Genomic DNA, 25,762 nt, shown 5'->3' on the forward strand with positions numbered 1-25,762 from the left:
CGGGCTCCTCCCACTCAGGCGTAGGATGTTCAGGCTCCTTCCGCTTGGGCACTGGCGAGCTGGCATAGGGGCATCCTGACCAGTCATGTCCCCCTTCCTCACATCGCCCGCACCAGCTCGGTGGCACCTCGGAGCAGTCCCTCCAGCGGTGATCCACCTCTCCGCACCAGGTGCACCAGGGGAACAGGTTCTCTGGCTCCTCTGGCCGCTGTTGCAGTTGTGGTTGGGGCGGTGGGAGCAGCAGTCTACCTCCCCCTGCTGGTGGTGGAGACTGAGGCGACCCCTGCTCCTCCCTCTCCTGATGGACAGGGCAGTGGGCCACGAAGTGCTCACCTCCTCAGATGGGGCATCGTTGGGGTAGCTGTCCGAGGGGGTACCAGGGGCAGTTGGTGCGGGAATGCCCAGGCTCAGCACAGCAGTAACACCCGGGCTGCTGTTCCTCCTCCTCCTCACCTTGGAAGGGGCAGATCGCCACCGTGTGTCCTTGGACCCCACAGGCCATGCACCAGCCTTGGTCCTCGAGGCCCCCGAGGAGGTCCTCCAGGTCCCGGCAGCCGTCTCTCCAGCCTTCCATTTTCCCCTCGGGGTGCACCAACCAGTCCCATATTTCTCGGGACGGTGGGGAACCCGGTGGCAGTGGGGTGGCTACTGCTGGTTGGGGTGACCGCTGCTTCTGCTGCTTCCTGCAGCTCTTTCTCCCCATCCCTCTTCCTGCTCTTACTTTTTTTTTTTTTTTTTTTTTGTAATCCAGACCCCTCCTGGTCTGACGCTTGGAGGCGCGGTTATCCCACGAAGACACCACGTGTCACAAAGACGGCCAGAGTGGGTGGCGTCAGACCAGAATCAGGAAATAAATAAACAGAGAGATGGGGTTTTGGTAAAGCTGAGCGCGTGATTGCGCTCAGCATTTAATAAACAGAAAATAAAAGGTTTGAACACAATAAAAACACGGGACACGGCACTCGAGCCAAAACAAAAAGACAAACAAAACGTACTACACTTAAACAGACAGACGAACAAACACGGTGAGTGAAAACACTTCTAATTTACGTTCTTACTTTGTTTTATTTTCTCCTTCTCTCTCTCCCGTTCTCCACTCACCGAACACCAACCCCGAGTGACAGAAACGTGCATCTATATATACTGTTGTGCTGGGATTCAATTACTAATTAATTACTCACTTGAATCCCAGCACGTGAATTCATTACGTGAAACCCCGTGTTCACATATTATATTTTAAATGCACGTGCGTGATGTGCAATCCCGTGCCTAAATACAAATATACAATTTAAACACACGTGAAACACAGACCCGTTTATATCCCGTGTACCAATCTATACACCAACATTAACATACGCACGCATATATGCAACACAGAACACACAAATGCACACAGGGGCGGGGCACTTTGCCACATGATGTCATACCAGCACAGACATACAGACATACATACAGATAGACAGATAGACAGACACTAGAAGAGATACCAGTGTGGAGATCAGAACACATAATGATGTCATACCAGCACAGACATACAGACATACAGACATGCAGACAGATAGACAGATAGACAGACACTAGAAGAGATACCAGTGTGGAGATCAGAACACATAATGATGTCATACCAGCACAGACATACAGACATACAGACATGCAGACATGCAGACAGATAGACAGACACTAGAAGAGATACCAGTGTGGAGATCAGAACACATAATGATGTCATACCAGCACAGACATACAGACATACAGACAGACAGACAGACACTAGAAGAGATACCAGTGTGGAGATCAGAACACCTAATGAAGTCATACCTTCCCAGTCACGTTACACCCCGATCTCTTCAGCTCCTCATGCAGGGATTTCAGTTTCCTCTTCCCCTCCTTACTGAACTGATTACCCCACAGCCTGAGGCACAGAGACACAAAGAGGGTTACAAACACAGCGCTCAGTCGTAGCCTGAGAGACACATTGTCCCTGAATATCAAAGCTTTTCCGACCATCAGGGAGGGCTTCTGTGGCAGTGTTTTAACTTTCTGACTGATTTTTCATGTTCGGAGCAAAAATCAAAAATGGCCAGGATATTGTATTTATGTGACAAAGTTAAAGGAGATTTAGTTCATACACTGCCAGTATCACTCACAGCCTTGTTATTCTTTGCCACCGGTTGTTTATATGATATCCTATTATATCCTGTTATACTCTCAAGACACTTTTGATATTCAGGGCCAGAATGACACAGAGGATTACAAACACATTGCTCAGTCACAGCCTGAGAGACACAGATTGACAGAGAAGGTTACAAACACATATCTCAGTCACAGCCTGAGAGACAAAGAGGGATACAGACACGTCACTCAGTCACAGCCTGAGAGACCCATAGAGACACAGAGGGTTACAAACATATCACTCAGTCACAGTCTGAGAGACACAGAAGGTTACAAACACATATCTCAGTCACAGCCTGAGAGACAAAGAGGGTTACAAACACATATCTCAGTCACAGCCTGAGAGACAAAGAGGGATACAAACATATATCTCAGTCACATCCTGAGACACACAGAGAAACATAGAGGGTTACAAACACACCGCTCAGTCACAGCCTGAGAGACACAGAGGGATACAGACACGTCACTCAGTCACAGCCTGAGAGACCCATAGAGACACAGAGGGTTACAAACATATCGCTCAGTCACAGTCTGAGAGACACAGAGGGTTACAAACACATATCTCAGTCACAGTCTGAGAGACACAGAGGGTTACAAACACATATCTCAGTCACAGCCTGAGAGACACATAGAGACACAGAGGGTTACAAACATATCGCTCAGTCACAGTCTGAGAGACACAGAGGGTTACAAACACATATCTCAGTCACAGCCTGAGAGACACATAGAGACACAGAGGGTTACAAACATATCGCTCAGTCACAGTCTGAGAGACACAGAGGGTTACAAACACATATCTCAGTCACAGCCTGAGAGACACATAGAGACACAGAGGGTTACAAACATATCGCTCAGACACTGCCTCACATTCCAATGGGTTCAAAGCAGTTTACCAGTCTTGGTTTTCAGTTCAATCCTCTATCTCTTGTTTCAGCCAAAGCCCATGAATCTGCACCTAGCTTTGTTGAAATGACAGTGTTTAATAAGCAGACATTGTGCTAGATTGGGGGTGGGTGTTTGTAAGAGTCAGAAATGCATTTTGCATGCAGCTGTGATTTGACAGACTACAGCAAGCTGAATGAGAAAGCTGAGCAGAGAGCGAGCTGTGTGTATCAGGCAAGGAGAGGTGCTGATCAGGATCCTGACTCTACAGCACACAAACACAATGCATTGAGCGTGCTGCAGAGCCTTCCCTTTCCACTCAGACTGCAGTTTGAAATGCAATCTGCAGAGCGAGCAGTGTGTCTGTCTGTCTGTCTCCCTGACAAACACAATGCATTGAGGATGCTAGCAGAGACATTCCTGTCCACTCAGTTCGAAATGCAAACTGGAGCGCTAACTGTCTGTCTCCCTCCCTGTCTCTTCCCTTTTCTCTCTGCCTCCCAGTCTCCATGTCTCCCTCCTCACTCAGAGTGCCTCTCTCACTCTCTCCCCCCCCTTCCTGCCTGTGGTAGAGCTCCCTGTTTTAACTCATTTGTCAAAGCTACAATATATTTATATACAGGCATCTGATTGGCTTTGATTCACACTACAATAAACCAATGTTAATTGTTTTTGAATGATGGGTTATAGTTCCCTCTTAGGTCCCTGTTGCTGTAGGTAACAGTAACACAGCTTCAGTGTCTCTCAGTGCAGAGCTCTCAGTCTCACACAGCAACACAGATACTCACTCAATCTTCTTCAGACTGCTGCAGGTTTGTATGAGGCGGGTGAGGCTGGGAACAGAGCTGTCTGTGAAGGAGTTCCAGTGCAGGTCTAGTTCAGTCAGGGAGCAGTTTCCACCGAGGGCAGAGCAGAGATCCTCAGCACAGCCGTCTGTGAGACCAGAGTTCATCAGACTAGAAGGGAGATGTTATATACATGCTCTGAGAACCATGCAGCCTTTCTAAAACAACTTAAAACAACTGAACATTTAATTAACAAAGAAAGTCACTGAGAGAGACAGAGAGAGAGAGAAAGAAAGAGAGAGAGAGAGAGAGAGAGAGAGAGAGAGACAGAGACAGAGACAGAGACAGACAGAGTAGGGAGAGGTGGTGAAAAAGAAAGTGTGACAGAACGGCCAGTGAGGGTGAAAGGAGGGGGAGACAGAGAAAGGAGGGAGAGAGAGGAGCAGAGGGAGAGAGAGGAGGGAGAGGGAGAGACAAAGGGGTTAGATGGAGCCACTAAGCACTTATTATTATTATTATTATTATTATTATTATTATTAATAATAATAATAATAATAATAATAATAATAATAACCTATTCTTAATACTGTTTGAAAATCACAATAAATATATTTTAAACAGCATTCACCAGTTGACTATGCCTTATAACTAAACTTCAATAACTTTTTTTCTTTTCTTAAGATGACGTTAAAGAAGTCCTTAAGAAGAAACTGAAGAAGCCTGTAAGAACATGTGTGGAGAATTGCACTTAAGGATCTTAGGAAGATCATCAATATCGTCTTAAAAACTTTATCAGGTTTCTTCTGTTATTTTTTTATTATTTATTTATTTCTTAGCTGACGCCCTTATCCAGGGCGACTTACAATTGTTACAAGATATCACATTATTTTTTACATACAATTACCCATTTATACAGTTGGGTTTTTACTGGAGCAATCTAGGTAAAGTACCTTGCTCAAGGGTACAGCAGCAGTGTCCCCACCAGGGATTGAACCCACGACCCTCCGGTCAAGAGTCCAGAGCCCTAACCACTACTCCACACTGCGATTTACACAAGAGATTTACCCCTTTAGACTGAGGCTTTTTTACAAGGAAGTGCTGGAAAACAATAAAAGGACTGGGTTTTTTTAAGAACTTTCAAGAATACGGCCCCAGGTCTTAGTGAAGTGTTATTAGAATAAACCTAAACAAATATTTTCTATTAAACTGACTAAACAAAGGTAGAGGGGGTGGAGATGAGAGAGGAGGGGAGGAAGGAGAGACGGTGTGATCTGTCTTTGTCAGTGATATAATATTCACGCAAACACCCAGAGTGTTTACTTACCTCAGAGTCTGTAATTTACAGTTTGGATCCCTCAGTGCAGCACACAGCAGTCTCACTCCTGAATCCCTCAGCTGGTCATTGAAGTCCAGATCCAGCTCTGTCAGGTTTGTGTGGTTTGTACGGAGAGCAGAGGCGAGATCCTCACAACATCCAGCTGTGAGACCACATTTCCACAGCCTGCAGAGATTAGGAGACAGGAGGAAAAGATCAACACAGTGTGAGAGGGAGGGAGAGGGGGGGACAACTCTGTATGAGAGGGAAGAAAGATGGAGGGGGAACAACTCAGAGAGTAAGGGAGGGGATAGAAGGGGAGAGGGAGAGGGAAAGAAGATTATAAGAGAGAAGATCAGTGAGGGAGAGACAGAGATGGGGAGAGTAGAGAGAACAAGGGGAGAGAGAGAGAGTGAGAGAGAAAGAGATAGAGCGAAAGAAGATTAGGAGAGACGAGAAGTTCAGAGGGCAGCAGAGAGGAGGGGGATACAGAGAGGGAAGAATAGACAGAAAGAGGGGAGAGAGAGGGTGGGGAGAGAAAGAAGGAGGAGGGAAGGAGAGGAGAAAAACTCAAATTTAGGACTAGAAGATCAGAGAGAGGGGAGGAGCCAGCCATCAATGTGCAACTTAAAAATAACACAGACTTGATTTCAAAAGACTGCAGGAATCAATACTTACTCCTGTCATTCAAATACTGCCACTTTATAACTGGAGGAGAACGACACAAGGGTTAGCTTTTTTCTACAATGGCTCACAATATAACCATCATAAATGTTTACCACAGTATTTGCAATGTAATTTCCAAAAAGTTTCCAAATGTTTTTCTCATAGTTATACTATGCATTTCCCACAGGTTTACCTGGTTTGCCATGTTTTTTAATATGCTTAAACATTACCTTGCTGGACTTTAAATGCTTGCCTATGCTTTCACTGTGGTTTATTACCCCTTTGCGATCCTATGTCGGACCTGGTCCGACATTATTATTTTCCCTTTCCGGTCCAATGTTGGTCCCTGTCCGACATCATCAAAAAGACGTAAAAAACGGATCTCTAGTTGTTTTTTCTTCGGAAAAAGCAGAGAAAACCATTCAATGGCTGAGTGAGACCGATAGGAGCCGAAAAAAGGGGCACCACATATATAACACAGACAAACAAACAAGATAGCTGCTTCTGCATTCAGTGCTCAAAGAATATCATTTGCAGAGCTTTTTTTAGATGTTATAGTAATAAAATAACGACTTGGATCGCATTATTGAGGAGTTTGGTGATAAAACGAGTGATCCGGAGATGATTGATCGGTATGCATGACTATGAAGAGGTATATGAGAAATACAGCGAACGAGGGGTGGGGCGGGGCTGGAGATGCAGTACTGACTGTCCTGTTGATATGCAGTGCCTTTTAACCCTTTGTGGTCCATTTATTCAGCGTGTGTTGGGCTCGTCAGGTCCAATTTATTTTCACACGTGCAGTTTATTTTAGACGCGCTGTTTAAAAGTATTTTTTTTCACAGTAAAACAGGTTTAAAAGGCCCTGCATAACAAAATAAAAACCTGTGACAAGAAGGCAAATCATCACACTGTCTGTTTGTTATTTTAGACTACTAAACACGATCCGGAGCTGTCGCTATTCAGCCAGCATCAAACCCGGACACCAGCACTTCCCTTTGTTCATGGAGAACTGTATTTGTACCACGAGCACTAATATCACTCACTGTTATCTGTGTTTGTGTTTTTATGTTTTGTGTGGGTGTAGTAAACTGGACTTTTTGGTTGCGGTCAAACCCGGGGATTACAAATACCGAGTGATACACACCGCTGTATCACTCCATCATTATTATTTACAGGTGTTTTCCATGAGGCTCTGGATATTTGTTAAATAAATCAATAAACACCCTTGCACCTGGAAATTGTTTTGGTGGTGGTTGGCAGGGACGGGGTTAATTCCTCTCCCTGCCAAAAACATGTGAGAGTGTGGCTGTTCCCAAACGAGGTAATTGGTGTTGATTGGGAACAGCCACAAATTATAAAAGAGAGCATTCAGCTCCATTAAAGGGAGATCACCAGGGAGCTGGTATGTGAAATGTTTGGGTGTTTAACGAAAGCTAAGGTAAACTGTTTGTAAAGTGTTTTGTTGGAGTTATATGTCAGGTAAACAGCTTAGCTGTCCTGCACGTTAGACAGGGACCTGCATATCTGTGTAGTGAGTGCTCTACGTTTGAGCTAGGTTTTTGTTTTGTTTGTTAATTTTTGTTTTGTAATAAAAGTGCACGAAAGTGCTTCACTGTGCAGTTCTGTGTCTGGGTCTATTTTTTTAAAGGGCAAACAAGCCGATAACAGAGAGGCTACGTTACATATGGTGGCAGCGGTAAAAACACCCTATTGACCCAGTACAATAAATAAATAAATAAATAAAGAATGGAAGAATTGCGAGAGATGATCCGGGCAATGGAGAAACTGAACAGAAAATGGAGACAGGAGCGGGAACTTCCGGACCCAGAACCAACGGAGCGGCAGCTAATGTTCCAGAGATGGGTGAGATCAACAGAAGACCCTCTGTCTCAGCGCCCGAGGGAGAGGCCCCGCTGTCTCCGGCGCCCGAGGGAGAAACCCCGCTGTCTCCGGCGCCCGAGGGAGAAGCCCCGCTGTCTCCGGCGCCCGAGGGAGAAGCCCCGCTGTCTCCGGCGCCCGAGGGAGAAGCCCCGCTGTCTCCGGCGCCCGAGGGAGAAGCCCCGCTGTCTCCGGCGCCCGAGGGAGAAGCCCCGCTGTCTCCGGCGCCCGAGGGAGAAGCCCCGCTGTCTCCGGCGCCCGAGGGAGAAGCCCCTCTGTCTCCGGCGCCCGAGGGAGAGGCCCCGCTGTCTCCAGCGCCCGAGGGAGAAGCCCCGCTGTCTCCAGCGCCCGAGGGAGAAGTCCCGCTGTCTCCAGCGCCCGAGGGAGAAGCCCCGCTGTCTCCAGCGCCCGAGGGAGAAGCCCCGCTGTCTCCGGCGCCCGAGGGAGAAGCCCCGCTGTCTCCGGCACCCGAGGGAGAAGCCCCGCTGTCTCCGGCACCCGAGGGAGAAGCCCCGCTGTCTCCGGCGCCCGAGGGAGAGGCCCCACTGTCTCCGGCACCTGAGGGGGAAGCCCCGCTGTCTCCAGCGCCTGAGGGAGAAGCCCCACTGTCTCCAGCACCCGAGGGGGAAGCCCCGCTGTCTCCAGCGCCTGGGGGAGAAGCAACAATCAAGGGGAAGGAGGTGAAGAAACTACTTCCTCCACAGCCCCAACCACCAGTCCCACAAACAACTCCGGCGCTGACTGGTGCAGTCCCTTGCCCCGACGTCGTGGTTCCCCTACCGTAGTGCCCACACCTCCCTCCACTGGTCCTGACTCCTGGGTCGCAGCATTGCCAGGCACAGTTGCTTGCCTGGTCCCCTACTCCGCTCCTCCTGGACTTAGACGTCATGACGTGAATCCCCCTTTCCCTCACTTTGTTCCCCCTGAAGCTCCAGACGTCGCTGCGTGGTTCTGCAGTCGCACACCTCTGCCTGTCACTGCTTGCTCCTTGTTGCCGCCCTGCACTCCAGTCGCCCTGGTCAAGCTGTCCTGGTTCCCCCTCGTTGGTTTGCGGTCCCTTCCAGAAGACGCCAGACCGACTTATCCTCAAGCCCGCCCGCAGGAAGGGGCGAAAATTAAAATTTGTGGTCTTGAGGGTGGGTGGTTGTGTTTTAAGGGAGGAGGTGGCCTTGGAATGGCCGGTGTGTGTTACACAAGGGGGAGGATATGTAACGGATGTAGCAGGACAGGGGGCTTGCAAAATATAAAAGTTTTGTTTTTGTGTTTTGGTGGTGGTTGGCAGGGACGGGGTTAATTCCTCTCCCTGCCAAAAACATGTGAGAATGTGGCTGTTTCCAAACAAGGTAATTGGTGTTGATAACAGCCGAAAACAGAGAGGCTACATTACAATATATATATACAATATATATATACAAATATATATACAAATAATATGTGTGTGTGTGTGTGTTTTTTACAATGTTTATAAATCTCAAGAACGAGTGGATATAAGCAGATACTATTTCATAAACTAACTGTATCAAGTACATTTTTGTTTCCTTATTACTGATAATAATGGAATGAATAACTATTATTTTATTTATTTATTTTGAGAAAATAAATCAAGAGTAGAGTCCCTGAGAATAAACGTGTATTGTCATTGCAATCACTCAGGTGAAACAATGTCTGGTAATATGCCCAAACATCAATATTTTTCAACATATTGCAAGTTCCCTCAGGTCATAGTATAACACATTTTTATACATGTATCTCTAAACAGAATACATAAAGTGACTTGCTCAGGGTCACACAATGAGTCAGTGGCTGAGGTGTCCCTAAAAGATTAGCTTAACATCCACAGATAAGAACATAAGAAGAACATAAGAAAGTTTACAAACGATAGGAGGCCATTCGGCCCATTTTGCTCGTTTGGGTGTTAGTAGCTTATTGATCCCAGAATTTCATCAAGCAGCTTCTTGAAGGATCCCAGGGTGTCAGCTTCAACAACATTACTGGGGAGTTGGTTCCAGACCCTCACAATTCTCTGTGTAAAAAAGTGCCTCCTATTTTCTGTTCTGAATGCCCCTTTATCTAATCTCCATTTGTGCCCCCTGGTCCTTGTTTCTTTTTTCAGGTCGAATAAGTCCCCTGGGTCAATATTGTCAATACCTTTTAGGATTTTGAATGCTTGAATCAGATCACCGTGTAGTCTTTTTTGTTCAAGACTGAATAGATTCAATTCTTTTAGCCTGTCTGCGTACGACATGCCTTTTAAACCCGGTGGTGGAGGAGTGGAGGGGGCGAGAGGGGGTGTAGGGAGAAATTATAGTCTGGAGATAGGAGGGAGCAGTAAAGGTCACAACAGCGATAGGTGAGTGCAAGAGTTTTAAATTAGATGTGAGCAGCGATAGGGAGTATTTATATGTACCAAATAAAGACGTTAGCATTAATGATAGTTTGAAGGGTGTCTATTTTGAAATCTATCACACTGTGGCAAGATGGCTTGCGGGTGACATCAGACTAGGAAGGAGACACACAGGACTGGGATATGGAAGCGCTGATGTGCACGTTTAATAACAAAATAAAAGATTCAAACAAAGAAAACACTTTTGCAAAACAAAATGGTACAGTGGCCAAAACAAACAGACAAACAGACACGGAACCAAACAAACAAGTATTGAGCTGGTGTATAACCAGCACGAGAAGCAATTACTGTTTGTCTTTCACTTCTCTTTTACTTCCAACTCACATTCCGCTTCTGAACAAACTAACAGCGTTCAGCCCAAGCTGCTTGTTTTTATATTGTGATCGAGGGATTAACTGACTATCAATTACCTAGTTTATCCCTCGATCACATTTCAGCACGGGTTTTATCATACGAGTGGTCAACAGCCAGTTTGTCAATAATCACTTGCTGTTGACCACGCAGTCTCACAATTTTATCTGGATGGGGCATCTTAACCACCCAGCTGCCAATCTATTTCAGCAATTTCCATGTAAAATTGTCATTTATTTTTTGCAGATTTTTTTTCATTCTTAGCCCTCAAAAAAGCATTTTAGACAGTTTGCAAAACAATTTTTGCTATTTTTTTTTAAAATACACACTCTTTATTGTTATTATTAAAAACAGAAATATATTATTTCAATAGAACTTAAATAACAGAGTAACAATTTGTTTACAGTTGTAGCATTATAACAATATAGATTACCACATAACATTTTTTTTTTCCAATGGCAGCATTATATAAGTATAAATAATATCATTTATTACAATTGCAGCATTATAATAAAATTATAATAATTGTGCTGGCATATCATTTTTAGAAATTGTTTTTTTGTGCTAGAGATTTCAAAGCAGACGCTCTTCAAACTCTCATCAATGTTAACATCTGTATCTAGCACATATGCATCAGAAAATTTGTGTTACAAATGTTCAATCATGTTATATACTGTATCTTCCATAGTTTCAGATACGGGTGTATAACACTGTTATATGCATTATTATCTGTGAAGTGTGGGTACAATAAATAAATAAATAAAATCAGTCATTTTGACCAGTACCAATCCTGACAAGGTTTCCTTACACCCCATGTAACACTAACAAAGAATCTCCTCATCTCATTCTCTGTAGATGCAGGCATGCATTTTTCACTGTCAGCTGTGCTATATACAGATTTTTTAGGGACTGCTAAAACAAAACTGCAGACAATTTTACCATATAGTCTGCTTATTTATTCACTAAAGCACATCAAAAGGATGTGTTAAAGTTTGCAGATGTACATACAGACGTGCTCAGATTTGTTGGTACCCCTCCACAAAAAACGAAGAATGCACAATTTTCTCTGAAATAACTTGAAACTGACAAAAGTAATTGGCATCCACCATTGTTTATTCCATATTTAATAGAAATCAGACTTTGCTTTTGATTTTTTATTCAACATAATATTGTAAATAATAAAACAAATGAAAATGGCATGGACAAAAATGATGGGACCCCTAACCTAATATTTTGTTGCACAACCTTTAGAGGCAATCACTGCAATCAAACATTTTCTGTAGCTCTCAATGAGACTTCTGCACCTGTTAACAGGTAGTTTGACCCACTCTTCCTGAGCAAACTGCTCCAGCTGTCTCAGGTTTGATGGGTGCCTTCTCCAGACTGCAAGTTTCAGCTCTTTCCATAGATGTTCGATAGGATTCAGATCAGGACTCATAGAAGGCCACTTCAGAATAGTCCAATGTTTTGTTCTTATCCATTCTTGGGTGCTTTTAGCTGTGTCTTGGGTCATTATCCTGTTGGAGGACCCATGACATGCGACTGAGACAGAGCTTTCTGACACTGGGCAGTACGTTTCGCTCCAGAATGCCTTGATAGTCTTGAGATTTCATTGTGCCCTGCACAGATTCAAGGCACCCTGTGCCAGGCGCAGCAAAGCAGCCCCAAAACATAACCGAGCCTCCTCCATGTTTCACTGTAGGTATGGTGTTCTTTTCTTTGAAAGCTTCATTTTTTTGTCGGTGAACATAGAGCGGATGTGACTTGCCAAAAAGCTCCAGTTTTGACTCATCTGTCCAAAGGACATTCTCCCAGAAGGATTGTGGCTTGTCAATATGCATTTTAGCAAATTCCAGTCTGGCTTTTTTATGTTTTTCTTTCAAAAGTGGAGTCCTCCTGGGTCTTCTTCCATGGAGCCCACTTTCACTCAAAAAGCGACGGATGGTGCGATCAGAAACTGACGTACCTTCACCTTGGAGTTCAGCTTGTATCTCTTTGGCAGTTATCCTTGGTTCTTTTTCTACCATTCACACTATCCTTCTGTTCAATCTGGGGATGATTTTAATCTTGCGGCCACGCCCAGAGAGGTTGGCTACAGTTCCATGGACCTTAAACTTCTTAATAATATTTGCAACTGTTGTCACAGGAAAATCAAGCTGCTTGGAGATGGTCTTGTAGCCTTTACCTTTACCATGCTTGTCTATTATTTTCTTTCTGATCTCCTCAGACAACTCTCTCCTTTTCTTTCTCTGGTCCATGTTCAGTGTGGTGCACACAATGACACCAAACAGCACAGTGACTACTTTTCTCCATTTAAATAGGCTGAATGACTGATTACAAGATTGGAGACATGTGTGATACCAATTAAAGAAACTAATTAGTTTGAAATATCACTATAATCCAATTATTTATTATATTTTCTAAGGGGTACCAACAAATGTGCCCAGGCCATTTTAGAATATCTTTGTAGAATAAGCAATAATTCATCTATTTTCACAGCTTCTTTGCTTTATTCTATGACATACCAAAGTCATGCAAGTATACATGATAAAATAGCTTTTAATTTCATCACTTTTCAGTAGGAATGAAGCATTATTTCAATGAGCTGTAAGGGTACCAACAAATTTGAGCACATCTGTATAACCACCCTGTACACTATTCTTACGGGAGTGACAAATCTGGACTCGCTTGCACTCCACGTTGAAATCGCGGGATAAGCAGCTGGGTGGCTAACCCCATCCAGGCTGTGAAGTAATAATAACAATAAAACAGTGTTTTTAACACACCAAACCATACAATTAAATAATAATAACACAACACAAAATAAGACATATACACACAGGGGTGGGGGTACCCTGTCACACACACAAAAAATTATTTTAATATTACTTTTTACCACATTGTTGTTATAATGCTGCAATTTTAAATGTTATTTATATTATTTATGCTTACATAATGCTGCCATTGGAAAGAAAATTATGTTATGTTGTGCTTTATATTTTCATAATGCTACCATTGTAAACAAATTGTTGTTATTTTGTTATTTAGTTCTATTGAAATACTGTATTTCTGTTTTTCACAATAATAAAAAGTGTGTATTTTGTGCAAATGTTTTTTGAAAACTGTAGGTCTAAGAATGAAAAATCAGAAAAAGCCCATTTTTGACATAGAAATTGCTAAAATAAATGGAAAGCTGGGTGGTTAAAGCATTTTTAAAAAATAAATTGAAGACTGTAAAAAGATGTGGAGAATTGCACTTAAGAAGGATCGTAGGAAGATCAGCAATATCTTATGAATTTTGTGACGGAAAGCCAGGTCGCTGGTTCCTGCGTAAGTGTGTGCCTTGGAGAAATCAGCTGTAACACGCAGCAGGAGACTTGTTCCTAAGCAACCAGCTGAGTGGTTTGTTTACATCAAGGAGGGAGTGTCTGCTCGGAAGGAACTACCACAGAACCCTTTAACTGCAAGATGATGGCTGTGAAGGCACTTGCCCAGCCAGGATCGTCGGAACAGCCCAGAGTCGCTGGGAGGCTGGGACTTCATGAGCAACAGAACAGAAGTAGGTCAGCTTAGGGGATGTGGATCCCAAAACAGTATAGACATGGTTACTGAGTAGTAGGTTCCTGGAGCGGGATGTTCATTTTAGTGAGACTAGTGCTCGTCATTTTGTGTGACAACCTTTTATTTTTAGCTTTGGTTTGGTTTAATTTCTTTATTAAATGTGACATTGGTACCATTGGTGGTACCCTAGTGTCAGCAATGTGTTGAAATTAAATCTGCGCGCCTGTGCAGTGTATGAACACATCACCCTGTTACACTTCATATATTTTTATTGCATTCATTATTTGTTCATTTAGATGGCCTCATTTACAAGGGGGTGCTGGAAAATAATAAACGATTTCTTAAGACTTTCAAGAATACGGCCACAGGTCTTAGTGAAATGTTATTAGAAAATAACTAAAAATATATTTTCTATTAAGCAGTTTCATCTAAACTAACCCAATATTTTCTATTAATCTGATAAAACAAAGGAAGAGGGGGTGGAGATGAGAGAGGAGGGGAGGAATGAGAGAAGATGTGATCTGTTTGTGGCAGTAATATAATATTCACAAAAACACCCGGTGTGTTTACTTACTTCAGTGTCTGTAATTTACAGTTTGGGTCCTTCAGTGCAGCACACAGCAGTTTCACTCCTGAATCCATCAGCTGGTCATTGTCTCTCAAATCCAGCTCTGTCAGGTTTGAGTGGTTTGTACAGAGAGCAGAGGCGAGATCCTCACAACACCTAGCTGTGAGACTACATTCACCCAACCTGCAGAGATGAGGAGACAGGAGAAGATCAGCACAGCATGAGAGGAGGGAGAGGGGGGTAACAATTCTGTGTGGGAGGGAAGAAAGGTTGAGGGGGAGAACAACTCTGAGGAAGGGAGGAGATAGAAGGGGAACTTGAAGAGGGAGATGGGAGAAGAGGGGAGGGGAGTGGGAAAGATCATGAGAGATGATCAGAGAGGGGGAGATAGAGGGGGAGAGTAGAGAGAAAAAGGGGAGAGAGAGGTGGGAAGAGAATGAAAGAGATGGGAGATAGGGAGGGAAGATAAATCAAATTTAGGAGTAGAAAATCAGAGAGAGGGTAGCCAGCCATCAAAGTACAACTTAAAGTATCAAAGTACAAATAAAACTGACTTGATTTCAAAAGACTGCAGGAATCAAGACTTGCTCCTGTCATTCAAATACTGCCACCTTATCACTGGAGGAGAACAACACACGGCTTTCTTCTACAATGACTCGCAGTATAACCACAGTATTTGCACTGGGCACTAAACCATAAATACTGGTCAAAAGAGCAATGGAGAAGAGTGTTATGGACAGATGAATCAATGATTGAACTTTTCAGCTCCAAGAGGAAACAGTATGTGAAGAAAAACAGACGAGTGCCTACAGTAAAACATGGAGGTGTTACCGTGAAGGTTTGGGGTTGTTTTGACGGTGCACAAACAGCAGATAGAGTAACAATAGAAAGTACATTTGCAAAGGAACAATATCATTCCATTCTTCAACATCATGCAATACCTTCAGTAAGGTGAAGGGTTTGATTTTCAACATGACAATGACCCTAAACACACAGCCAGACTAAACCTAATGACTTCAATCAGAAAGAAGAAGAACAGGTTTTGAAATTGATGTGGTGGTCTCCCCAGGAGAATGAAAAAGAAGAGTGCAGCCAGCATAAATATGCTCTGGGAGATGATTAGGACTGATTGGACAAAGATAGACATTGATACACTGCTAACATTGTGTGACAGAATGCCAGGAGTATGGGCAGCTGTGGTTGCTGACAAGAAGGATATTTTTATGAGACAAAATGGCAGTAAAATGCCAGCAAAACATATCCTCTGTTGCATTTTCTTTTGAGAAGGTCAATCCATTTTCATATAAATTTATGTTTATGCTGATTCTTCCTCTCTTAGTTGTATTTCAGTGAGATTTACAGGTAGCCTCATAATTCTGAGTGCCAGTGTATGAATGGAAGGTAATAAATGGTTTTATATGTGCTTACTGTTCTTTTACACATGTCTATGTGTTTGTAGAATTATGCATGATACTGATTTTCTTTTATGTTTTTATTTTTAGATAGAACAAAACAAAAAAGGAAAATGTATAAAAAATACTGCAGACATTTTCAGTAGATAGCTGTAGAGTGTTCTGTGGAGCATCTTGCATGTTTAGTATTTGTATTAATAATGACTTATAAAAAATGTAAAACATCCTATTAAACAATGTATGGGTTAAATCCTTTCAATTCAATATAACAACATTTTTGGTCAGTAAAACCTTTAGGAACTGTCAAACAAAAACATCACATCATAATGAGATTTCCTATTGGGCCACATTTCCAAAGCCTTAACACCTGTCTTTAATTAACCTCTACTTTTTGAAGGAGACAAAACATCTGTTAATTAAACCACCCAGCTGCTTATCCCGCGATTGCCACGTGGAGCACAAGCAAGTCCAAATTTACTTTTGTGCGTCAATTCATTTCTGTACTTAATTTGCAGCTACCCATATATTTTGGCAATTTCCATGTCAAAAACTGGCATTTTTTGGCGTTTCTCTGTGCATCTGCAAAGTTTCTCACGTGTCTGTTGGCATGCTACACTAAAGGTAAAATGTATACTTCTGTAGCCTGCAGTTTTGTTTTTCGCTGGCAGATGGCAGCAGTCCCTAAGAAATGTGCTTGACAGACCAGCCCATCCATAGATAGCACAGCTGGGAGTTAATGAAATGAAATGAAATGAGGGTATTTATTTCTTTGTTGATGTTACAAGGGGTTTTAAGGAAATGTTGTCAGGTATGGTCAACCATACCATTGATTGGTACTGGTCAAAACGACTGATTTATTCTGCTGATGAAGTACACTTCACAGATGATAATGCATATAACAGCAATATACACCCGTACCCAAATCTGTGGAAGACAGAAAGTTTACCACATCAATGATATGATGCGTTGTGTGGTATACTTACTTTTTAATCACCCTGTATATGACGTGATTGAAAATTTGAGACGCAAGTTTTCTGATGTATGTGTGTTAGATAAAAACATTAGCATTGATGAGAGTTTTAGGGGCGTCTGCTTTGAAATCTATAACGCAAAAAATAATTTCTAAAAAGTGACATGACTACACAATAACCTTTTACCACACTGTTATTATAATGCTGCAATGGAAAAAATGTAGGTTATGTTGTGATTTATATTGTCATAATGCTACAATTGTAAACAAATTGTTGTTTTGTTATTTAAGTTCTATTGAAATATTATATTTCAGTTTTTTGTAATAATAAAAAGTGTATTTTTAAAATTTGTTTTGAAAACTGTCCAAATTGCTTATTTGAGGGCTAAGAATGAAAAATTTGCAAAAACAAATGGCAATTTTTTACATGGAAATTGCCAAAATAAATGGGTAGCTGGGTGGTTTTGTTACATATGCAAATTAAGTACAGAAATGAATGGACGCACAAAAATAAATAGGCTGAATTGCATACAAACATATCGCACTATTCTTAAATCAAATTTTATATGTATTTTATTTATTCACAACAAAAACAAACAATAAGATGGCTCACAACACTCTCCAACACACTCTGTTCAACAGCAGAATGTTATTTTATAGGGCCAGCAATCCCCCCCAAGACCCGCCTCCCAGCCACTCAGAGAGAAGGGAAGCCTGCACACCCACTCTCCCACCTCTCCGTGTCACTGCCATGACTGACAGGGGAATATTGACTGGCTGCTGCCCTCTTCCTGCAGCACTTTGAACACATCAGAAGAGTCAGTACAGGTCTCCCCCTGTTCCACTCCCTTATATATTAGTGATGTGACAATTAATCAATAAACACCCCCACATTCCACACATGAACAATTAACAAACACACACACACACATAAACACACACATAAACACACACACCATCACACCCATATTAAATCACAAGCAGTGATAACTTGTGGATATTATTTGGGCAGACTGTTCTCGCCAAGCATACGAAAGTCTCTTGTAGTGGATCTACATCATGAAAGCAGGTGTAGATAAAGGAGACCACTTTATAAGGGGAACAGCTTGTTAAAAAACAATTGAACACCACTGAATAAATGATTACATCATTATATTTAATGAGATTCTGCACAATAATATTCCAATGATTTAATTTCTAAGAGGACAATAAACAACAATCACAAGATGCACTAGCCGTCATACAATCAATGAATAAGGAATGACCGGCACCCTGTTTAGTTCCACACTCATTTCAATATCCATCCACAATATTGTATTTAACTACAGTTTGTTACCACTACATATAGGGATAGAAGGTGTAATTACAAGCATTGTGACATCATTAAGAATATATGGAAGTTGTATTTCTTTTTTTTAAATATAGGTCAAGGCCATAATTTGAATAAACATTTTGACTTCAAATCATTTTAATTAATATTTGGAATATTTCAATTCCAGAAATGTTGGCAAGACATTTTGAGATTCTTCACATTTGTTTCAGGAGTTAGTACAATACCACAACTTTAGCTGAAGACAATGTTGGACTAACTTAGTACAGTGTTTTAGTATCCTCTAGGGGGCAATCGTAGTAATTTTACACTTTTAGTATGCAGCTGTGGACTATCTGTAGCTGCTTAGTTCACTGCAATTGGTATTAAGTTATGTACTACTTTACTACCATCCTCCATACCAACCACAGGATCATCCCCAGTTAGGACACTCATTTTAGTTTGCTGCAATTGACCCTAAGTGACTGGTTTGAGTGAACGTCTCTGTGCTGTTACCACATCTCCAGCAGTAGAGAACACTGTCAGCAGAGACTGGTCCCTGGGATGCACAGGTAACGCTTTGCTAGTACAAGGAGGGGATGACAGAGAGAGGAGGAGAGGGAGACAGAGATATGAGGAGGAGACAGAGAGAGGAGGGGTGAGACAGAGAGTGGAGGGGTGAGACAGAGAGAGGAGGGGTGAGACAGAGAGAGGAGGGGTGACAGAGAGAGGAGGGGTGAGACAGAGGGTGAGACAGAGAGAGGAGGGGTGACAGAGAGAGGAGGAGGGGGAGACAGAGATATGAGGAGGAGACAGAGAGAGGAGGGGTGAGACAGAGAGTGGAGGGGTGAGACAGAGAGAGGAGGGGTGACAGAGAGAGGAGGGGTGACAGAGAGAGGAGGAGAGGGAGACAGAGAGAGGAGGAGGAGACAGAGAGAGGAGGGGTGAGACAGAGAGAGGAGGGGTGACAGAGAGAGGAGGAGGGGGAGACAGAGATAATAATAATAATAATAATAATAATAATAATAATAATAATAATAATAATAATAATAATAATAATAATGTTTGAAAATCACAATATATATTTTAAAAGGTATTTACCAGTTAACTAAGCTTATCACTAATCTTCTGGAAACTTTTTTTGTTCTTAAGATGACATTAAGAGGTTCTTAAGAATAAATTGAAGAAGACTAGAAGACAATGTGCAGAATTGCACTTAAGGGTTTTAGGAAGATCATAAATATCTTCTTAAGAACTTTATTATGTTTCTTCTGTTATTTTTATTACATTATTTAACCCATTCAGACAGAGGCCTGGAAAATAATAAAAGGACAATTTCTTCTTAAGAGTTTCAAGAATACGGCCCCAGGTCTTAGTGAAGTGATATTACAAAAAAAACTAAAACAATATTTTCTAATAAACTGATGAAACAAAAGAAGAGGGGGTGGAGATGAGAGGAGGAGAGAAGATGTGATCTGTCTGTGTCAGTTTACTTACTTACCTCAGTGTTTGTAATTTACAGTTTGAGTCCCTCAGTGCAGCACACAGCAGTTTAACTCCTGAATCACTCAGCTGCTCATTGTCTCTCAGATCCAACTCTGTCAGGTTTGAGTGGTTTGTACGGAGAGCAAAGGCGAGATCCTCACAACATCCAGGTGTGAGACCACATTTCCACAGCCTGCAGAGATTAGGAGACAGGAGGAGAAAATCAACAGTGTGAGAGGGAGGGAGTGGGGGGACAACTCAGTGTGAGAGGGAAGAAAGGTTAGGAGGAGAACAACTCTGAGGAAGGCATGGGATAGGGGAGAAATGGGAACTGAAAGAGGAAGATGGGAGAAGAGGGCAGGGGGAGTGGAAAGAAGATTATGAGAGAGAAGATAAGAAAGGGAGAGCATAGAGAAAGAGGGGAGAGAGAAATAGAGAGAGGGGGAGTGGGAAAGAGATTAGGAGAGACAAGAAGATCAGCAGGGAGGGGAGGAGGCATGGACAGAGGGGGAGACTTGAGAGAAAGAGGTGAGAGAGAAAGAGAGGGAGAGAAAGGGAGAGACAGAGAGGGGCAGGGATAGAAAAAGGGAGGGAGGGGAGATGGGGAGGGAGGAGAAAAAATTTAATTTATGAGTAGAAGATGAGAGGGAGGGGAGGAGAAAGAGAAGCCATCAAAGTGCAACTTTAAAATAACACTGACTTGATTTCAAAATCCTAGATTTATTTTTGCTACCCTAGATAAATTAATTAATCCTTCCCCTAATAGTCCTGTCCTTGACATTGGCTCCTCTCACAGCAGCAATTACTTCTTAAATGTCTTTAAAAATAAAATACTAGACATCAGAAAATAGGATTCCATAGACACCTTCTATTAAGGAGGACTCCAGCACAATTTTACCATCTCGACCTATTAAGGCTACTATGGGGCTTTTTCTTTGATTGCCTTACAGGAACTGACAGCACTAGTTCAACATATGAAAGCTACAACATGCTCTATTGATCCTTGTAACAGGGGAGATCTGGACTGACTATCTGGCACATGTGTATTACTGCAGGTAAAGGGCAGCAATCGTGTAGGATCCGCCTGTCAGTCATGGTGATGACATGGAGAGGTGGGGAAGAGGGTGTGTGGGCTTTCCCTCTCTCAGAGTGGCTGAGAGGCGGGCCTTGGGAGATTGCTTGGCCTTTAAGAACTGGCTTGGTTGTGCACTCGTGTGGCCGTGTTTGGGAACACAGTGACACTGACGAAAGACGTCAGTTTTAAAACAAAATGAGGCAAACCTGGCTGGGGAAAACAGCCGGCCTTAAAATAATTTAAAGAGAAAATACATAACAGAAATCATCACGTACCCGAGGGGACGTGTTTAGTTGTATGGGGAACTCTGGCCATCCCAGTGTATAGGGTAACTGAGTGTAGGAAGGAGGCTCGTTCTGACCGGTTTAGCGGCAGTGGCGGCACTGCGTAAGCAGCACTTTTGTTTGTAGTTTTATTACTGTGTTTTATTTCCCCTTTTTCTTTCACCTTTGGTTTTCATTATTATTTACGAGCATGTGCTGTGCCTATCTACCTGTATTGGTAAACACCGTGGTTCTGGTTCCTCTTGTCAGTATCCAGTCCACGGAGAACAGCGCCATCTACTGCATCAAATAAATCAGTGCGCCTGAGTGGCATTACAAATAAAGTACTGTCTCCTTGTGTCAGTGAATTGCCGACCACCCTTCCACAATGCTATTCCTATAAAACTATTAAAAATGCTCTTGGTGTTATAAATGGTTCACTTTCCTCTGGTATAGTTCGTTCAGCACTTATAGTAGCTGTAGTAAAGCCTATGCTTAAGTGTGACAGTAAGACAATGATTCTTGGTGGTAAATCTCCCTCCTGACCTGTGAAGGTGCTAAGTAACGGGAACAGAGTACTACTATTTTATATTTTGAGTTTTTTCTTAAGGAACACTAAGTGATCTGCATGTTCTGGTTTGAGCGCACTCCTCTGTGCTGTTCCCACATCTCCAGCAGTGTAGAAGAGACTGGTCCCTGGGATGCACAGGTAATGCTTTGGTAATGCGAAGTGGGGGAGACAGAGGGGAGGATGAAGACAGAAAGAGGAGGAGGGACACAGAGAGGTGGGGGAGACACAGAGAGGAAAACAATAAAAGGACAATTTATTCTTAAGATTTTCAAGAATACGACCCCAGGTCTTAGTGTAGTGTTATAAAAAAACTAACACAAGATTTTCTATTAATCTGATGAAACAAAGGAAGAGGGGGTGGAAATGAGAGCAGAGGGGAGGAAGGAGAGAAGATGCGATCTGTATGTGTCAGTGATATAATATTCACACAGACACCAAGAGTGTTTACTTACCTCAGTGTCTGTAATTTACAGTTTGGGTCCCTCAGTGCAGCACACAGCAGTTTCACTCCTGAATCACTTAGCTGCTCATTGTCTCCCAGATCCAACTCTGTCAGGTTTGAGTGGTTTGTACAGAGAGCAGAGGCGAGATCCTCACAACATCCAGCTGTGAGACCACATTTCCACAGTCTGCAGAGATTAGGACAGGAGACAATCAATACAGTGTGAAAGGGAAGAAAGGAGGAGGGGGAGAACAACTCTGAGGAAGGGAGGAGATAGAAGGGGAGAAGGGGAACTGAAAGAGGGAGCTGGGGAGAAGGGAGGGGGTCGGAAAGATTATGAATAAATATTTAGTGTAGTGCATGTAATTGGTTACCGCACCTTTATTGTGTACAGTTATAATGTGAAACAGCATGCTGCAGCCCCCATGCTCAGCGTTAGTCAAGTCCTGATCTGACAGCATATAACACAAACAGCTCTTATGATTACATGTTACCATTTATTTAAGTAATAACAAGGGAGTTGGTTCTGCTATTAACTGTATGAAATACACCACAGCTAGCACAGTCATATATTTTAGATATTTTTATTAGCACAATCAGTATTTAGCAGTAAATTTAATTGTCAGGCAGAATTTTTGTGTTACAGGCACCAATGGTGCAACATTTTATGTTGCTGTAACAGGGCGAGCAGCCCTGTACATTGTTTATTTATTTTGAGATCGGGGTCTCCCCCTGTGCAGATTGTTTTGTATTGTTTATTTACTTTTATTGTATTGTATTTATGTCGGCGAGCGCCGTATTTGTTATTGTTTTGATTAAATGACGGCGTAGCCGGTTTGTTTTGTTTAGTGGATGGGTAGCCCCATCCACAACATAATTAAAACTCGTGCAGAAGGTGAACCATCTCCCGAATTAATTAAGTGATTTAATTTGTTGCTAATCGGGAGATGGTCACCTGTTATAAAAAGCCTGCAGCTCTCTAGTTCAGGGTGATAGAGAGGAGAGAGCGAGCAGAGAGACGGAGAGCGAGCGAAATTTACTTTAAAACGAAACTAACCAAGGATAGGGTCAGTGAAGGCGATTGCCCAGCCTGACAGGTGGTAGTGTTCGTGAATTGTTTTTGTTTAACCTTTTATTTTTGCTCTGTGAGCGCAAGTGTTCTTTTGTTTAAATATTTATTTTATTTTTGTTATTAATAAAAACGGCAGCCAGCCGATTCTTTCTTTTGAACTGCAGTACTTCCCCGGTGTCAGTTTTATTTTTCCCTTCCTGCTTCTGCCTGACGTCAGACCCTCGGTCATTCCTGTCACAGTTGCATTTGCAGCCATTTTAGTCAGTGGAGAACACTCTGTCAGCAGAGACTGGTCCTTGGGATTTTCAGTTAATGCTTTGCTAGAGTAACGAAGGAGGAGACAGAGAGAGGAGGAGGTAGAGATGAGAGGGCATAGATGAGGGGAGACAGATAGAGGGGGTGACAGGGGGAGAGAAAGGAGGGTGAGAGAGAGATAGGAGGGGAGAGAGAGAGAAGGGGAGACACAAAGAAGAGGGAAAGACAGGAATGGAGAGAGATGAGGGGTAGAGAGGAGAGAAAGAGGGGAGGAGAAAGAGAGATGTGGGACAGAGAGGAGGGGAGAGAGAGGAGGAGGAGATGAGAGCTGAAGGGGAGACAGAAAAAGTAGGGTGAGAGTGGATTGGGATAGAGAGAGGAGGAGGAGATGAGAGCTGAAGGGGAGACAGAAAAAGTAGGGTGAGAGTGGATTGGGATAGAGAGAGGAGGGGAGACAGAGAGAGGTGTAGACAGAGATAGGATGTGGAGAGAGAAAGAGGAGGGGCAGAGAGAGGAAAGAAAGAGGAGGAGCAGAGGAGGAGAGAGATGAAGGGGAGGGGGGAGACAGAGGGAGGAGGGGAGAGAGAAAGGAGGGGGAGAGAGAGAGGGTTAGGAGACAGAGAAAAAGGGGGAAAGAGTGGATAGGGACAGAACGAGTAGGGGAGACAGTATAGAGGGAGAGAGATGAGTGGGACAGACAGAGGAATGGAGAGAGAGAGGAGGGGGCAGAGAGAGGAGACAGAGAGAGTAGGTGGGAGACACCTAAAACACAGCCACCCTCCCTCAAGTCCCCTACTTTCCTTCTCCCATCATTGAGGGAGTGTTGTCCCACAGTATGATGCCTTTATGCCGGGGCCGAGATCTAGGTGAACAGGCATCCCCGGATGGCAAGAACAGACCCTCTGGAGGTGACGGCAGCAGCAGACCCTGGATTTTGCCCCGCTCCCCTCAACAGCAGGTGTAATAATGGCTGAGGTTTGCAAAGCAGGTTTCCCTCTGGCTGTGGAGACAGCAGCAGTGGGTAGTCTCCTCTGGTGGGAAAGGCGGGAGCAGCAGGTAGTCGCCATCTGTCATTGGAGATTGTTGCGGCTCTCCCTCATGTGCTGGAGACTTGGGCTTTCCCTTCTTAGGCTTTCGACACTCGGCCTCCCCACTCTTGGGCTCTGGATGTTCATCATTCCCCCTCTTGGGAGCTGGAGATGGCATTGGATGTTCAGTCTCCCCCCCCTTGGGCATTGGACGCTTGGGCTCCCCTCTCGTGGGTGCTGGATGCTTGGTCTCCCCACCTTTTGGGCGTTGGATGCTTGGGCTCCTCCCATTCCAGGTCCGTGTCTGGGTCCCAGTTGGCCTCCAGACAGCTTTACTCCTCATGCCCATAGCACAGGCAGACAGAGCACTCTGGGACACCGCGTCTCCTGTCTCCTAATCTCTGCAGACTGTGGAAATGTGGTCTCACACCGCTCACAGAGCAAAATAAAATCTTGACCACAAAATCCCTTCACAAAAACAAGTACTGCGCTGGACCTTGCAGCACGAGTAGCAATGAGTGTGTCATTCGTGTCTCTATATATACAATTGTGCTGGGATTCAATTGCTAATTAATCATTCACTTGAATCCAAGCACATAAACTAATTTGTGCAATCCCCATGCCCACATACTAATACACATTTTATCTGCACGTGAAGTGATTCTGCAATCCCTGTGCCTAAATACAAACATTTTAAATCACTCGTGCTACATAGCCCACATTATACCCTGTGCACCAATATATACACAAACAATAACACACCACATACAACATATAACACAAAAACCGGTACAGGGGAGGGGCACCCTGCCACAGTTACTTACTTCAGTGTCTGTAATTTACAGTTTAGGTCCCTCAGTGCAGCACAAAGCAGTTTCAATCCTGAATCCTTCAACTGCTCATTGTCTCTCAGATCCAGCTCTGTCAGGTTTGAGTGGTTTGTACAGAGAGCAGAGGCGAGATCCTCACAACACCTAGCTGTGAGACCACATTTCCACAGCCTGCAGAGATTATGAGACAGGAGAAGATCAACAGTGTGAGAGGGAGGGAGTGGGGGGACAACTCAGTGTGAGAGGGAAGAAAGGTTAGGAGGAGAACAACTCTGAGGAAGGCATGGGATAGGGGAGAAATGGGAACTGAAAGAGGAAGATGGGAGAAGAGGGCAGGGGGAGTGGAAAGAAGATTATGAGAGAGAAGATAAGAAAGGGAGAGCATAGAGAAAGAGGGGAGAGAGAGAAATAGAGAGAGAGGGAGTGGGAAAGAGATTAGGAGAGACAAGAAGATCAGCAGGGAGGGGA

At 43.4% G+C, this 25,762-nt stretch overlaps 1 protein-coding gene across 1 annotated transcript in view; it reads right to left on the minus strand.

Annotated features, from left to right (window-relative positions):
- The window catches only part of LOC117405870 (NACHT, LRR and PYD domains-containing protein 3-like), a 70,707-nt gene that overhangs the window by 9,579 nt on the left and 35,366 nt on the right, over positions 1-25,762 (minus strand). Inside the window, exons 7-13 of the mRNA XM_059004905.1 lie at positions 25,289-25,465; positions 22,120-22,296; positions 19,775-19,951; positions 14,589-14,765; positions 5,161-5,337; positions 3,840-4,007; positions 1,816-1,909 (exon numbers count right to left, since the gene is read on the minus strand). Coding sequence (XP_058860888.1) covers positions 1,816-1,909; positions 3,840-4,007; positions 5,161-5,337; positions 14,589-14,765; positions 19,775-19,951; positions 22,120-22,296; positions 25,289-25,465 — 1,147 coding nt within the window. The remainder of the gene's footprint in view (positions 1-1,815; positions 1,910-3,839; positions 4,008-5,160; positions 5,338-14,588; positions 14,766-19,774; positions 19,952-22,119; positions 22,297-25,288; positions 25,466-25,762) is intronic.

This window comes from Acipenser ruthenus, chromosome 30 (genome assembly GCF_902713425.1).
Source record: "Acipenser ruthenus chromosome 30, fAciRut3.2 maternal haplotype, whole genome shotgun sequence".
Taxonomy (NCBI): Eukaryota; Metazoa; Chordata; class Actinopteri; order Acipenseriformes; family Acipenseridae; genus Acipenser; species Acipenser ruthenus.